Here is a 17,601-nt window from a genome sequence, read left to right on the forward strand (position 1 = left end):
TTGGGGGGTTAGTGCGCGTGCAAATAAAGGGGGGTGTGGGGAGTGGAGGAGAGAGAAGCATGAAGAGGGAAGTTAGCTAGAGGAGAGATGTCCTAACAACGACTAACGTTAAAAATTTATATTCTTGAGAATTTTGATATGGCCAACACACGACCAAAGAGACGACGTTCCGATGAACAAATAACAAACAATAGGGAAAAGGAGAAGGAACGCGTGAAGTCCTGAATTTACATCGGAAAAGTGTTCAAAAAGTGGCGATAACTCCGCCGGCAGAAGGGCTTCCAATCTGAAATTCAGGTGGCTCTGTTTTTGCTGGACAGGTGGGTAAATCCAGTTTGTTTTTTCTAAATGGTTCATGACTGTTTCAGGAAGCACGGAAGGGAGGGGGAGGGGACGGGATGAGGAGGAGGGAGGGTCAAGCTAGCCTCCGTTTTGTTTGACAATACTTTGAACGTCAACAAGAAGTGACATCACCCAACATCGCTTAGAGCACCTTTAATATAGAAAGTGGATTGTGCCATGTGTAAGTATCACATATACGTTCCATTTTTAAAGCTCAAGCAACATGTTTTTCTACCTTAAAAGGAAGTTGTAAGTTGCTCAGTGATGTATATAAGCTCAATCGTACTGTACTGACTCAGAGAAACACGGAAACGCAGAGACCTGCCATGAATACAACATCATCTTAAGTTTCTCTGTAATGAATGTGTCACATCATAAAATCTCTTAATTCTGCAAACTAGCTCTGTGTTGCACTTCAGAAGAAATCAAGGAACAGTAAGGTTGACCATGTTTTTGCTGTTGCATCCCTAAGACTGTGGAATGGTTTGCTTTTGAGGATAATTTTGTCATATGAATAAATTTTGTAATACTGGGTAGTACCAAAGACTATAGAATTACACAAGACGCATCACTCGTATTGTTTTGAATGGGGAAAAGTGCAATGCTCAATATGGCAGAATAAGTCCCGCCTTCTAAATAAGAGCCAATTGCCGATTGGTGAAGTCATCGCATCACTGCAACTGCCGTTGGAAGCTCCGTCAGTCAAATGCGCGCTTCCACTGCGCATGCGCATTAGCTTGATCCAGCCTGAAAAATTTCTGTCATGATTCGAGTGTCAGATTTCATTGGTGATTTCAAATATAAAAATTTAATCGTAAGCTTAGCGAACAGTTTTGGAGAATTTGATGTTTCCCCATTCAAAAGGATAGCAGCTGCACTTAGGGATTTTTCCTCTTTTGCACCTTGCTTTTAAATCGCTAATCACTCGGTGCGGAGCAGAGTTGAGCTTCTATAGGAATTAACTGAAAACGCTCCACGCCATTGGGCATGCACCGTTATGAATGCCTGTGCATCCGTACACATGCAATTGCAATTGCTTGAATGGTGGGTTCATTATTATTCTCAATGAAAAACACAACAAAACCTTTGCAGGTTCCCTATTAGCATTGGGTTTAAATCCAAAATACTGCAAAATATGTAAATTGATAAGAATGATTGGGGTGTGAATTACGTTGTGGAAAACAATTATTGTATCGTCAACTTATGTTTACCATAGACCTTATTTAACTCATAAATTGAAAAAACCCATAATAAAACCCAATAGGAAAATCTTTAGGGAACCACTGAATATTGATTTTATTTCAAATCATTTTAACTAACCAGATCATATTAATTAATATTAATTTAGAATATAGATACACCTTATAATACTGTAATTGACTAGATCTGTCCTTTATGAAATTACTTTATTTAATTTAAAAAAAACAGCACATGAATCTATCAATTTACAAATTTTATAATTCAAAGTGACATCAAAAACCACAAATCTAAGGCTAATAAATGTATGACACAATCAGCTGCTGGGTCATTATTTAGTAATAACATGTTTCTCTGTCTCTGTCATTCACTCTGAGTTTAAATGAGTGGACTAACCGAGTGTTGTCTGTCACTGCACTGTAAAATAATGTTTAAATTAATAATTTTAAAATAATAACTTTTTTGTCTTTTGTCAAATAAACTTAAATTCATAAATAAACTTAAATTCAGTTATATGTCTTCAGATAACAATATTTTGAGTTTTTGTAATTAAACTAATCTGTTTCTATTAACTAACTTTTTTTTGTTTAAAGGGCACCTATTATGCAAAATTCACTTTTACATGGTGTTTAAACATAAATGTGTGTTGGCAGTGTGTGTACACAACCACTCTATAATGATAAAAATCCACCCAGTGCTTTTTTTAAAATCCCCATAAATCATAAGCACTGTCTCAGAACAAGCCATTCCAAGATTCGGGGCAGTGTGACGTACTTTTGCACAAGCCCCTCCCACGACTGTTGATTGACACTGCAGTTTTAGCGTAGACCCGTCCTGAGTGAGCTGGACACAGTCCGCCATTGTTTCGACACTTGAGCAGCTGTAGGCAAGAATGTCTTCTAAAGCAATTGAGGTGTTTTGTTGTTGGATGTAAGAATGAACATAGCAGTCTTCGTTTACTCTTGTTGTTACTCGAGGATGGATCAGTACAACTGTTCGTGATCAAGCTTATAGTCTCCAGAGCGACAGAACTAATGTTACTGATCACGGTAGAAATGAGAGTGAGACACTTTATGACAGCTCATCGAGTCGTTTCACGGATTGCTTCCATCTCATTATGTAAACTGCATTTATGACTAAGAACTAAACAGATGTAGATGTCATGGCAATCTATCATTTAATACACTCAACTCGTCCTTTGTTTGACTACATCTGATGTTGATGTTGCGGATTAAAAAAAACACGCAGAATAACGCAGACTAAACGTCGGTGTTATGATACAGGAGATTGAGAAGGATCCATTTGCAGCTTTATTGAAGGAACGTCAAACAGGCAGGGGTCAGAGAACAGCAAACAGGGAAATCAGAGATCAACACAGAGAGAGTAGTCAGGTAACAGGCAGAAGATCGGGGCAGGCAGCAAGAGACAATAATCCAGAGGCAATCCAAGTCAAGACAGGCGGCAAGGAGGCAGAAGTGAGATAACAATCCGAGGTCGGCAACTAGATCAGTAGGATAGGGTAAACGCTCAGAAATTACAGGCCGTGGCAATGCAATACTTCGCAGTGAACTGAAGAGTGACAGAGGTTTATATGGGTGTATGTGAATGAGCTGCAGGTGTATGAGATGAGTGCTGATGAGCTGCAGGTGTATGTGCAATCAGTCCCAAGTAAGCAGCATGATGGGATGTTGAGTTTGTGATGGTTAATATTCTGGTGTGGAGTGCCCTCTGGTGACTCTCAGAGGCACTCCAGCTGGTGATCGTTACATAACCCCCCCCCCAAAGAGCGGCTTCCAGACGCTCCAAAAACAGTCCAGGAGGGAGGTGGAGCGGAGGCGGATCCGGGGGCGGGATGGAGGGCCAGGTCCGTGGAGCAGAAAATGACCTGCAGACTGCGGCAGAACGGATGGCCAGGGTGGAGCGGCTGTGCAGGCGACCAGGGCGGATCAGGCTGTGCAGGCGACCAGGGCGGAGCAGGCAGTGCAGGCGACCAGGGCGGATCAGGCTGTGCAGGCTACCAGGCTGTGCAGGCGACCAGGGCGGATCAGGCTGTGCAGGCGACCCGGGAGGAGCAGGCAGTGCAGCCGACCAGGGAGCAGACGACCCTTCAGGCGGCCAGGGAGGAGACGACCCTTCAGGCGGCCAGGGCGGAGACGACCCTGCAGGCGACCCAGGAACAGGAACAAACACCGGCTCAGGAACAGGAACAGACACCGGCTCAGGAACAGGAACAGACACCGGCTCAGGAACAGACACCGTGTCGGCGGCCATCTCTGCTGAGGGCTCAGGCGACGTGGCGGTGGTCATCTCGTCTGGAGACACTGGCTCGGCAGCGGCCATCTTGTCCGAAGACACTGGCTCGGCGGAGACCATCTTGTCCTGAGACACTGGTTCGGCGGCGGCCATCTTGTACGGAGACACTGGCTCGGCGGTGGCCATCTTGAACGGAGACACTGGCTCGGCGGCGGCCATCTTGTACGGAGACACTGGCTCGGCGGCGGCCATCTTGTACGGAGACACTGGCTCGGCGGCGGCCATCTTGTACGGAGACACTGGCTCGGCGGCGGCCATCTTGTCAAGAGACACTGGCTCGGCAGGCATGACGTGAAGCTCTGGCTCGGCAGACGTGACGTGAAGCTCGGCAGACGTGACGTGAAGCTCTGGCTCGGCAGACGTGACGTGAAGCTCTGGCTCGGCAGACCTGACGTGAAGCTCTGGCTCGGCAGACCCGACGTGAAGCTCTGGCTCGGCAGACGTGACGTGAAGCTCTGGCTCGGCAGACGTGACGTGAAGCTCAGTCTCTGGATCGGCTGACGTGACGTGAAGCTCAGTCTCTGGATCAGGATCAGTGCGCTCTGAGCTTGACGGGACCAGCGGCGGCGAGGGCTTTGAGCTGGGTAGGACCTGCGGCGAAGAGGACTCTGAGCTGGTTAGGACCAGCGATGAAGAGGGCTTTGAGCTGGACAGGACCAGCGATGAAGAGGGCTCTGAACTGGACGGAACCAGCGGCGAAGAGGGCTCTGAACTGGGCAGGACCAGAGGCGAAGAGGGCTCTGAGCTGGACGGAACCAGCGATGAAGAGGGCTCTGTGCTGGACGGGACCAGCAGTGAAGGCTCTGTGCTGGACGGGACCAGCGGTGAAGAAGGCTCTGTGCTGGACTAGACCAGCGGTGAAGAGGGCTCTGTGCTGGACGGGACCAGCGGTGAAGAGGGCTCTGTGCTGGACGAGACCAGTGGTGAAGGCTCTAGCTTGGCGGGCATGTTGCTTGCTGTCTCAGGCGCGGCGAGCATGAGCTCTCAGTCTCAGGGGCGGCGGGCATGACGCATACTGCCTTGGCTTCGGCAGATTTGGCGTGAAGTGCGGGCTCGGCTGAACTGGCTTGAAGTGCAGGCTCGGCTGGACTGGCGTGAAGTGCAGACGGTGACATGGCGTGCCACGGAAGGAAGCTCTCCAGACATCTGGAGAGTGCCTCTCCAATCCAGACCGGAGAGATCGGGGAGCTCCCTCGGGTCGACCTCCTTAGCCCCCAGCCGGTAACACAACTTAATTGCCTCGTCACCCAGAGAGCAAGAGGCAGCGAGAGGAACAAACCCCCAGGTGTACTGGAACAGATCGAGGCTATCCAGGGCCAAGGCCGCGATCTGTCCAGCAAACTCCCGGCTCATGCTGGGAAGATCAGGCGAGATCCGTACTGCTGGATTCCTGGAGGTCATAGCTGCTGGATCTGGGTGTGGCGAAGTATTCTGTTATGATACAGGAGATTGAGAAGGATCCATTTGCAGCTTTATTGAAGGAACGTCAAACAGGCAGGGGTCAGAGAGCAGCAAACAGGGAAATCAGAGATCAACACAGAGAGAGTAGTCAGGTAACAGGCAGAAGATCGGGGCAGGCAGCAAGAGACAATAATCCAGAGGCAATCCAAGTCAAGACAGGCGGCAAGCAGGCAGAAGTGAGATAACAATCCGAGGTCGGCAACTAGATCAGTAGGATAGGGTAAACGCTCAGAAATTACAGGCCGTGGCAATGCAATACTTCGCAGTGAACTGAAGAGTGACAGAGGTTTATATGGGTGTATGTGAATGAGCTGCAGGTGTATGAGATGAGTGCTGATGAGCTGCAGGTGTATGTGCAATCAGTCCCAGGTAAGCGGCATGATGGGATGTTGAGTTTGTGATGGTTAATATTCTGGTGTGAAGTGCCCTCTGGTGACTCTCAGAGGCACTCCAGCTGGTGATTGTTACAGTCGGGGAGAAGCTGAAGACTGATGCCATTTTCATGAGTTTTAAAGGGGACTGAGGCGATCATGAATTCGTATACAGATTATGGAGCTAATCACAAATTTTTCGGGGGGCTGAATAGCGTCATCCCTGCACCACTCTATACTTGAACAAACCTTAGTACCAAGCCTGTCACTGTAGTGTTTCTGAGCCTTTGTACTGTTTATTGCTTCTGATCCTACTCAGATAAAATCATTGGATGTTCTTTCCTCTGGAATATCAGTGTCTTCATCTTTCTCTCTTTTTGCCATTTGATATGTTCCTCCATATTAAATGTGACAGAAAAACAGGGGTGTTAATAATAGAGAAACAGGTCCTGTCGGGGGTGTGGCTGTTGGCAACAGAGAGGTGCATGCTAGGAAGGCAACTGAACACAGTGGTTTGAGGTCTGTGGTTACATTACTCATAAATAAATTAAAATGGAAATGAATATTTTATGAAAACATGAAATAAACATTGTATGTAGTAGTCATTGAGTCACTGAAGTCATTGAGTCATAAAATATAAGTCATATAAAATTTGATCAGACTTTAGAAAAGCATGATCTCATTGACATTGATTTGACATGCTACTCTAATATGGAGCTTATAATATGACAAAATGATTTGAATTTTAATTGTGTTAATTTGAATTATTGACAAGTGTAATCTAACAAAATGTAATATTATGTGGAATTTCAAAGTTCTGAATTTGATTTCTTTAAACAAATATTGAACATTTGATGTTTAACGAATTGAAATGTTTTTATGGCTGAATTTTATAGACATGTATTTTCAAACAGCTGTTTTTTTGTTCTGAATTCTTAGACCTCAAATATCCAGTTAAAAAAAAAAATACAGATTCAAGTTTTCAAGATGAAGAAGAAATTCGAAACTTCAAATTCAGTTTTCTAAAATCCACAACACGGAAAATTCAGATCTTACAGAAAGTAGGTCACAGGTCATCCACAGGGAAGAGTAGAGGATCTCAGGAAAGTCATTTTGGCCAATTACAGAGCTGCACTGCAGTTTTTCTGGCGCAAACGTGGTGGTTCAAGAGAATCCGTGTATCATTCGTTTAGTTGTTTTTTGATTTAATATTAAGAGTAGATGAGAATGAGAATGAGAAAACAGCTTGAATATTAGATTTCTAATATTTGAATAATAGTCCTCCGCTGCTGCAGTTGTACAGATTCTTAACGTGTTTATTGCAACTACATTTCCTTTTTCTCATCAAACAACTTGACTAACAAATGGCTCGACACAACCCGTACCGGGGAAGAGCCTAGACAAGTCTTTCTTCTGTGTATATATAAATTAAAAATATAAACGCTTTGCATCAGCTGGGTATAGAAGGGTAAATGACGGATGTCATAGCCTACCATGGTCGCCCAGTAAGTTAAAAAATAATAATAATAAATTAAGATATAAATCAATATAATTATTAGTAAATTAAATATTTTAAACACTAATACAAAAAGGAAAGAATAATGCATTGACTTGGGTATATAATAGGCCTAACGTTGATGCATGAACTGTCACACAGGGTTGTGTTTCCCAAAAGCATCGTTAGCCAACTATCCATCGCAAGTTCCATCATTATCAGTATAGTTCAACGAGTCGATGTTTCCCGAAACATTCGCAAACAAGCATCGCAAAGTTGTGCGGTTAGAGTGACAGCTCTCTAGCTGTGGTTAGGAGCAGTTTCTTGTTTGAATGACATATGGACTCAATAAATCCTTAAATTTGAGGTCTAAGAATTCAGAACAAAAAAACAGCTGTTTGAAAATACATGTCTATAAAATTCAGCCATAAAAAACATTTCAATTCGTTAAATTTCAAATGTTTAATATTTGTTTAAAGAAATCAAATTCAGAACTATTTAAAATCCCGCATAATATTACATTTTGTTAGATTACACTTGTCAATATTTCAAATGAACACAATTCAAATTCAAATCATTTTGTCATATTATAATCTCCATACTCTTAGGAATGTCATGTATTACCATGGTCCATGTCCAAAAAACAAACAAACATGGTAGTGGCCATACTTTTTAAATGTGTCCTTGTTACAGTGTAATTACACAAATAAGTACTGAGTAACACTAATTAACAAAATGTTCTATAGGTTTAGTGTTTTATTTAGTGTTAGTTGCCTTTAATAATGCACAATAATAAATACTTTTATTTCTAATAGAGGGAGAAATGTGCTGCAGGAACAGGTAAGCTGGGCAGAGATCAAGATAGAGCAGAACAGAGTCCAATATCACTAGACCAGACTATACTGAAACTGACTAGAGTCACTAGTGTGCATAGACATGAGAAAATAATCTGACAACAAAATAGAGAAACAGAGGAGATTAAATAGCAGAACAAATGAGATGACAATCAGATGAGTGTGACTGCATACATGTGCCAATAGAGAGGAACCAAAACCAAAACAAAAATGAGAGAGAGAGAGAGATCAAACCCAGTTCCTGACACTTGAACTGTTGAGCAATTGTTCATCTTAAAATAAATCTTTGCAAAAAAACTTTCAGTTGACAAAAAAATTGTCAAAAACAGTCCATAAAAATTAAGTGATCTAGGAACCTCTCAGCCTCATTTTCATCCATGCAAAATTCAATATGGTGTCTACCCTGACTGAGGTCTATTGCCTGACAAGCTGCGGGATTAATAAATATTAATCACATTGTCTGTTATATAGCCAATAGCCAAGTTTCCATCCAGGTTTTGTGCTTAGTTATCGACAAAGAAGAATATGCATAAAAAAAGTTTGCAAAATTTACTGTCTCCAGCCTGTTTCCATCCAATTGGCCTTCCAACGCATTGTCGTATAAGTTATGTTGTATTGCTAAAAAAATCTGCCCTTGAGCCGTTTACATAAATCATTTTGCTTATATCGCAAATTATATCGTATGTCGCATCCCAAATATTTGTAAAATGTAGAGCGTAATTTGACAAATGAAATTCCCCAGTTACAATTTTAACAAATAATATTATTAAATGAGGAAATATTAGGAATTATCAGAAGAAGACGGCGAAGTGGAGCAGCTCATCTGACAGGACTCGTAATTGCCTCTATGCCACAAAGCTCATGAGTTTGGACACAGGGCAGCTCATTTTATAATATAATTTATGCAAAACTTTAGGGCTTATAAAAAGATTGGTACAATGAAATGTTCAGTCTTTGCATATAGCAACAATCTTCAACGTAGGCTACCATTTAACGTGCAGTCAAGCATAGTGGTTAGATGTGTCAAAAACATAAAATCGCTGCTGTTACTTTTCTTTTTTGAGACAGATGCAGATATAACCTAAACATTTTATGTGTGTAAAATGGTCTGCATTAGCTTAACTGATGCTTATTCTCACATATTTTCACCTAACAATTCTAAAATTCATTTAGAGCTTTTTGGATTTAACTCACTTTATTTTCCTAATTTGTTTGAGGTAAAATTATATTAGGCTACATGTTAATAAATTGAATTTATAAAATTATATTAAGTGTCATGTTTGTGATTTTCATTTGTCATCCAGCCAGGACAGCTTCTGACCATGACACTCGCGATTTTATGACATGATTAAGGCCTACAGAAGTCACATATTATTTGTTTATTCTACCTTTCTTTTTGTTAGTTTTAGAAACTCCAACAGCCTTCCTTCATTTGACAGATACCCCATTTTTATTTTTGACAAGCTGCAGGGATTTTCAAGACGGCACGTATATTGTCCTCATCCATTTGAAACAAAACTTTATTAGGCTATATTATTAATTTGTAGGCAATACATAATAACATTATTTTTATGAACAAGTGTTACTTCGGTTTGTTCTACGTTATATAGACTAATTATCAATACTTGATCATCAAGCAATATTCAGAAACAGGTGCAGTTGTAGGCCTATTATTTTTCTGATTACATTTATTAGACTGTATTGAAAAAAATGCTTGGTATAGGCATATTATTTTTTAAATGTGAGAAACAACTGCCTATTCTGGATTTATATTTTATATATAATATAAATGTATAATTTTTTAACTTAAAATATTTGCGTTAGAATAACTGACGGATTTAACTTAAAATAGGCTATCTCAAATATTCAAGTTGTTGCGTACTTCACATTTTAAGTTGACTAAATGTAATATTAAGGCAGCATGAACACTAAGTTGAAACCACTTTTTTATACAATGTAGCCTACAGAATGCAATTTGACTTTCATCTTCAGGACAAAACGAATGAATTTTAACTTGCAATGTTTTAAAATAAAAGGAACATCAAATTAATATGTGTAATGAAGAGAAAAAAGTCTATTAGACAAAATTACAAAAATAAAGATGAATGATGTTTGAGAGGTAACGTGTCTTATTCTTACCATATACCAATAGTAATTTAAAAAATGTATATACAATTTAATAAATGAATATAATAGATGTAATGCACCTGAATTGCAGAGAAACGGTGCTTAAATTGGAGCAACACTACGAATGCGGATGCTGTGTATAGGCTATTTCTGTCATTTGACTTCAACAAAAAAGTGTTGCCAAACAATTTTTTGTGACATTTGAAGTATCGATATAGAAATTATGCGCTAAAGTTAAATGGAAAAAGATTGTCGACACTTGAGAAATTTTATCGATAAATGGCTTTTTCATCAGCTATATCAGTAAACATTTTGAAGCACTAAACCTTTTTTTTTTTGGGAAAAAAATTATTGGATGGAAACCTGGCTTGGAATTGGTGAGTGCTAGCCATTGAGATTGGTTGCTGCTTGTGCATTAGTTTTACCCACTGCTACCACGTAGTCTCAAAGGCTGTATTTTACGTGAACAGCTAAAACAACAAATAATACCAAATGGTCTCTGGCATTTTTACAAACAAAAAAAGACATATAAAAGAGATCTTTACATCTAGCACATTGATTTTGCGTGGTACTGTATGTAGGCCTTTCTTGCTTTCTCATTCTGTGTATACTTTGTTTTCCATATTCTGCTCACGAGCATGGGTGGACTTGTGCTGTGCATGCACACTATCTAGTAGACTCTTCTATTTGAAGGTACAATCACTCTCACATGCACTGTTGTCCATGCACAAGTCTGCTTGGATGCAAAAATCACCTACAGAGAGTGCATCGGAGAGAACTCTGAATCTATTGATATCTGTGGTGCATTGTAAGGATTGAGAAGGAAAATTCAAAAGTGTGTGGTCCAATTCGATGTATTTGTGTGATATTTTTCCCCAAACCAGTTCATTGCAAAATCCACCCAGCATGTGACTTCCAATCTCTGAACATAGGTCCATGAGAGCCTTCAGATTGCTCACTTGCCATTGATGCCATTTAAATGAATGGGGTCTTTTAGAGCTTCTTGGACACAAGACGCAGTGAAAATATATTAGTGCTAAACTTAGTATCAAAACTTGATCACTGCTAAGTGAAATCTATCAATTTACAAGCCAGTAGCTAATGACAGACATTTTTAGTTGCTTAACGCAAAATGTGGTTGCATATGCAAGTTTTGCACTGTAGAGAAATGATAAGTCAAAATGCTGCCATATTGGCCAGCGTAACAATTACTGCAACTTTAAACAACTATCAATCTATCTCATCTATAGGTAGAATAAATACATGCAAGGTAAATTCCACATATTTAATTTAATAAAATGGTTTTTAGTTACTCTATAGTTACTGCCCCCTTACAGGTGGCTCTACTAAAATGTGTGAAATGACCTAATAATTGTTCAGCATTTGATGTTTTTAAATACAAAATTTAGTTAAAGTGTCCCTATTATGCTATTTTAAAGTTTCCTAATGTTGTTTTGGAGTCTCCTACAACAGGATTACATGCATCAAAGGTAAAAAAAAACTGTTTAATTTCCTCATAATATACATTTGCACATCACCACATTTTCAGTGATTCTCAAACGACTCGTCAGATGAATTAATCTCTCTAAATCCCTCCTTTCCGCGAGCTACTCTGCTCTGATTAGCCAGACAGTCTGTTGTGATTGGTTTACCGCGTACAGCGTTCGCGTCGAAAACAAAAAAAGCCCATTGCCATTACAACGTCAGCTCTCCTTAGGCTTCCTACACCGTAAACTAAAGACAGTAACGAACAATGATGTCGATTTTACCATATCAATGCGAGCGCGAGTCTGATGATGAAACACTGGAAGAACTAGTTATTCAACCCGAACTTCCATTGCAAGGACGACTCGAGCAGGACGTTTCTCAGTGATGCACTGAGATGTTGCAACTGTAATTCCTCACCATCAGCATTAACAAGTGCATGTCCATCAACAAACCGATTATTTTACTTGTACTAATTTATTTACCGAGTGTTTTTGTAATATTGCAGTGAACACGTGGAAACTGTATGGAAACCATGAGCCGTACTCTAGCGTGAATGACTGATGTAACATAAATGTTGGTAAAACAAATCTTGCGCCATGCTTAATCTTTACTCAAAGTAGTGAGAATGGCAGACAATCTGCATTAATAGACACAGTTTTAGGTAATAGTGGCCCACAAACTGATTAGCAGAAGTATTTCAGTAAGACAGTGATAACGTGAGTTAACCAGTTTGCAGGAGACCTACACAATGTAAAACTCAAAACTAAGTATTTTGAACACCATCTTTCTAGAGCAAGCGGTTTGCGAATCCTGCATTGAACTCCGAGATTTGAGAAGCAGTCGTCAGTAAAATAAAGGGAACACAGCAAAAGTTTAGGATTATACAGCTGTGGTATCATGGTAAAGATTCATTTTAACCAATGATTCTTCACATGCTCTTCCTTGGGCAGTGAAAGAAAACTGGCTTTACCTTCACATTGTAGAGCACAGCGTCTTCTCAACATGATGCTATCCAGTAGGATAGCAGGAATCAGCTGCAGGTTTGAGGTTCAAGTTTTCACTGGTGTCTGCGCACGCAATAAGTGGGCGGGCAATATGCTAATGTTTCGTCTTGACGTCACTACGAAACGGCTTATGACTCGTTTGAAAAACAATTAATTTCAATGACTCTGAGTCGACTCTTACTTTTGAAAGACAATAACTTTATATACAGTGCACTTTCAGTTTTAAAAACTTTGCAGGATGTTTTTATTCACTTAGAGCTATGTTACACACTACATGAAAGGTCATTTTCAAAAATCCATAATAGGGGCCCTTTAAAAAATGCACAGTGGACACTACATATGGTTTCTGCTCAGTTGGCTGAAGGGTTTAAGTGATAGAAACCAGTTTTGCTTAGCTAAAGCAAAAATTAAAGGGAGCATTGGGTGTGAAAGACAGAAGTGTGTTTGCTGTGCTATATGTTAGGTGGTGTAGTGTGAATCAACTGTCACTGAATCATCATCACCTCCCCTTAAATAAACAGCCTGAAACTGAACATAACCCTCATGACCTGGTCCACACACACACACACACACACACACACACACACACACACACACACACACACACATATATAAAGTTGTACATACAGTAAGACTGATACATGAAAATCAATTTATAGACAGTAAAGGCCCTTTCACATCAAACATGAATATTTGGCACAAACAGGATTTTAAATAGAAACAATCGTTTCCTGTGGAACATTTGCACTTTTGTAGAGAGTTTTTTTTTTTTTTTTTTTTTTTACAATGAAACATGTAAATGCTTCTGAACTTTCATGGTTAAATTCCACAATGCAAAACAAATGCAAATGACTTGTGTCACAGGCCGGCTCATAGCCTGTGGCAAAAATGAGGGGACACAAACAACAGGTATAGGCCAATCAAAAAGGTTGTCTTTATTGTAAATCAAAAACTATTAACTTTAAACAAAGAAAAAGAAATGAGGTGTGAGAATGTCATAATGTAAGGTGTATGTAAAGTGCAGGGATGCGTAAATCTGTGTGTGTGAACATGACAAAGGAAAACTACAAAGGAACATACAAAACAGGATCATACCTGGAGGAGCAGAGAGAGAGAAAGAGGTTAGTGAGGCAGTTTAAATACCCTGAGCCCAGGTGGCTCCAATCACTAATGGCTCGTTTCCACGATACGATATGGTACAGTACGGTACGGTTCGGGTCGGTAAACCATGAATCGGCTTGCGTTTCCACTGCCAACAGTACCCTTACTTAATAGGCGTGGTGTAGCCTATGCTGGAAAGAAGCGATCGACGTCATTTTCGCGCGAAGAAGAAAGCGACATAAACAACATTGGATGACATACAGCAGATCTTGTTCTTGCTTCTCGGTTTGTTTGTCACCGTTTCTCAATAGCAAGTACGCAAAGTTCGGACTTGCCAAATCCGACTCAGGCGAATGACTCCCGAGGACGCGAGTCCGGTAATTCTGCGTCACTCAGCTCGCTCTGCTACTCCGGTTATCTCTGTATGTATATTTTAGGCAACAATAAAAGGAAATATGTTATAAAACACCACACTGCCTCTTTTCATTTTCATTTAAAGAAATCTTAAACATGTGGTTCAGGCAACGCGTATTGATTATATTCACTGCATGTAACGTTAGCCTATTTATAACAAAACGAAATATAAAACACAACCCTACCTCTTTTCGTTTAAATACAATATAAAAATATTAAACATTTTAATATGGTCCAGGCAATATGTGCATTTGTACTAAACAACAGATGTTGCAGACAGTACATCAACATTACAGTGATCATCTTCACTGTAATAAAATTTAAAATGACAAAACTCAACCCAGTCTCTTTTTGTTAAATTTCAGTTTTATCAATATTAGCCATTATAAAAGAAAGTATAAGTAAAAGGTACAAGAAGCTATACAATAAGAAATAAAGCAAACAATTCAGTCAAACATACAAAGTCAGCGCTCTAGTCTAACCTTACAACGGTAAAGTTAAATAGCTTAAATATATAAAGTTATGAAACTTCACTCAGCCCTCAGCCAAAACAATTGGCCAGGGAACAAATCATAGATTCACGAGACCAAATATCGCCCGTTAGATATACAAAAGACGAATTATATCTCATGTTTAACCACTACAGAGACGTCAGAGTCAGCGGCAAACGTCAGAACGACTAGCCGAGGAAATGCTGTTCCAGGCGGGGTACATGAGTGCCGAGCGCCCGGTGATAGCCTGGATCTCACAACCTGGATAAAATTTTCATAAATCTTTATAAATAAACCACAGATTTGAGCTTTAAACAACTACATTCTCGCCTGAAAAACTCTTAAAACTACATTTCGTGACACAAAAACAGTAATATTATATTTCAGCTGCATATAAAAAAATGGCGCTTCTTATGTTGTCATGTAGCACGCGCAAGTGACGATACTCTGTCAACCAATCAACGTTCTACAGTGAGTCTAGCTCCACCCTTTAGTACCGTACCACTGTGCTAGGTATCCCAATGGAAGGGTACCTAAAAAGTGGTACGGTACGGTTCGGCATTTTGGTACCATTCACAACTTTTGACAGTGGAAACGGAAATAATTGCGTACCGTACTGTACTGTACCATACCGTACCGTACCGCTCAGTGGAAACAAGCCAAAACAACCCTCTGCAAGGCAGAGGAGGGGCCGTGACACTTGGCTTCATCATATGTATTTCTTTCCTTCTTTCTTTCTTCCTCTCTTTTTTTCTTTCTTTTTCTGTTTATTTTATTTTTGTTTTGTTGCTGAGATGATTTGAACTTGCTTCTACTGCTTCTGTTGTTCTATAGCCAAAAGCCAGAGTAGTGAAAGGTGTGCTGTATGTTGGACTATCTATTGTACCTTGAATTGGCTTTTTGGTTATATTTTGTGTGAATAACTTCTGCGACTTCTGGTTCCAACTTGTTATAATCGCTTGCATGATAACATTTATATATGAAGGCATATCTCATTCAAAGGCGTACATCACCCAAATCTTTTTATATGTAAGTATTTACCCAAGTATTTATATGGTCACCGTGATTTGCATACTTTTGAAGTAACATGTTCCCGGAACGTATTTTGTAATCCTGGAACAACATTCCTGTCTGCCAAAGGTAGTCCTAACCCTATCCATAACTTATTTCTAAGATCAGAGAGAAATGATAGATTAATAACACTTATGTAGAAGCACCTAACCCTGGTTGTAAGCTTAGTTGACAAACTGTAAACTTGTCCCTTAAAATGGTTGATTGGAATGTTGTTCCAGGATCAACAAAGTTGTTGATCCAGGAACATACTGTACTTGGTGAAATCACATTCACCGTGTATCAGGGCTGGACTGGGACAAAAAAAACGGCCCTGGCATCTTGGCCCAGACCGGCCCACTACATATGATCATAAACACAACCGATCTTTACACGCCCTTGAATATGTATACCAACTCCTATTCCTTAAAACCACTAATCACTAACAGATGAAATAGCTACTAATTGTAAAATACAATTGAACTATACTGACGTGCAACACAGACGCGCTGTGCTAAAACACTACGTGAAAAGACTCGAGGCCCAGAGAGAAGGAAATGAAAAGTGGAATAAAGTCGTTATTTTTGTTTGTTTTTGCGCACAAAAAGTATTCTCGTCGCTTTATAAACTTAAGATTGAGCCACTTGGAGTCACTTGGACTATATGAAAAAAAAAACGGCCGATGCTCAAAAACGGCCAGACGTTGCCCGGCGGCCAATCGTTGGCTTTGTGTGTCCTGGGCTTTACTCAGCACTACCACTCTTGTGATTTATGGACAGACATGAGTTGTTAAGAGCACACCTCTTTGATTTACATGCACATGTGTATGTCAATCCTGGCATTTCAGAAGGGTGGAAAACAAAAACTCATATTTAAAATTGGTTAGTTAACTTTGAGATATGAATCATGGACTATTGTTTGTTTGTATAATATCCTCTAAGAAACATTTATTAATATCATAAGTGCTTCAAAAGTTTAGAATGCGCCCTTTAATAAGAAATACTGTGTTTCTTTGAATGTCTCACACGTTAATTCAAAATGTTCATTGCAGGGTTTGTTGGTGGAGGAGACAGCCAGCAGCAGTAAGGATGAAGAGACCAGACCAGCAATAATCACTGCGGCAGAGGTTGCAGAGCAAGACCACACTACATCATTCGAAACCAGAATGACCTCTGTCACCTCGCCCCTGTGCAGCCTGAAAGTGGAAAAAACAGATAGCTCAGTGACCAGTGAGTATTCATGAGTACAAACTATTCTTTCCTGAGCCTTTCTCTCATATTTAATGACTCCCTTAGTTTCTTGCTAGATATAGTATATGTGGTGGTGAGGAAAAATGTTTTCTATTGTCTGCTTATACTTCTTTCTTGCGTCTTTATCTCTATGACTCCGCCATGGAGTCAGGTGTGAGCCTAAGCTTGTTGGGTCTTTCAGTGGAGGATGTGATGCTAGCAGTGGGGGAACAAATTATTTGCAAAAACAACATCAGCATTGAGGATGAGTAAAGTGGAGTCAGGTTGTGTTCACACTTGGCATGTTTGGTTCGATTAAAATTAACCCTGGTGTGATTGAGTTCTCAGCTGGTCAAAATACCATTTATATGTAGGCTACGCACGTACAACAAGCACATTTAGTCCAGCACACAGCATTGTTTTGGATGTTCAGTGAGTTCCATCGCAAAATATATGTAATAAAAGCCAACCAATCAGGTTGTGAAAACATCCCTAAGCCTTTAGGTTTGGTATCTTTAGGTTTGATGTTAAAATACCAATGTGAACACTTAAGCGAACCAGTACGTAATGTTTTTTTGTTGTTGTTGTTTTTTTGGACCAAACGAAATGAGAACCGAACTACAAGCATGAACACACCCTTAGTTTTCTTTTAAGATGAATAACT

At 40.1% G+C, this 17,601-nt stretch overlaps 1 protein-coding gene across 3 annotated transcripts in view; it reads left to right on the top strand.

Annotated features, from left to right (window-relative positions):
* Positions 1–17,601, top strand: part of gse1b (Gse1 coiled-coil protein b) — a 272,652-nt gene that overhangs the window by 66,168 nt on the left and 188,883 nt on the right. For all 3 annotated transcript variants that reach the window (XM_084124100.1, XM_084124101.1, XM_084124102.1), the window contains exon 2: positions 16,760–16,937. In XM_084124100.1, coding sequence (XP_083980226.1) covers positions 16,760–16,937 — 178 coding nt within the window. The remainder of the gene's footprint in view (positions 1–16,759; positions 16,938–17,601) is intronic.

Source organism: Abramis brama, assembly GCF_963993115.1.
Source record: "Abramis brama genome assembly, chromosome: 9".
Classification (NCBI taxonomy): domain Eukaryota; kingdom Metazoa; phylum Chordata; class Actinopteri; order Cypriniformes; family Leuciscidae; genus Abramis; species Abramis brama.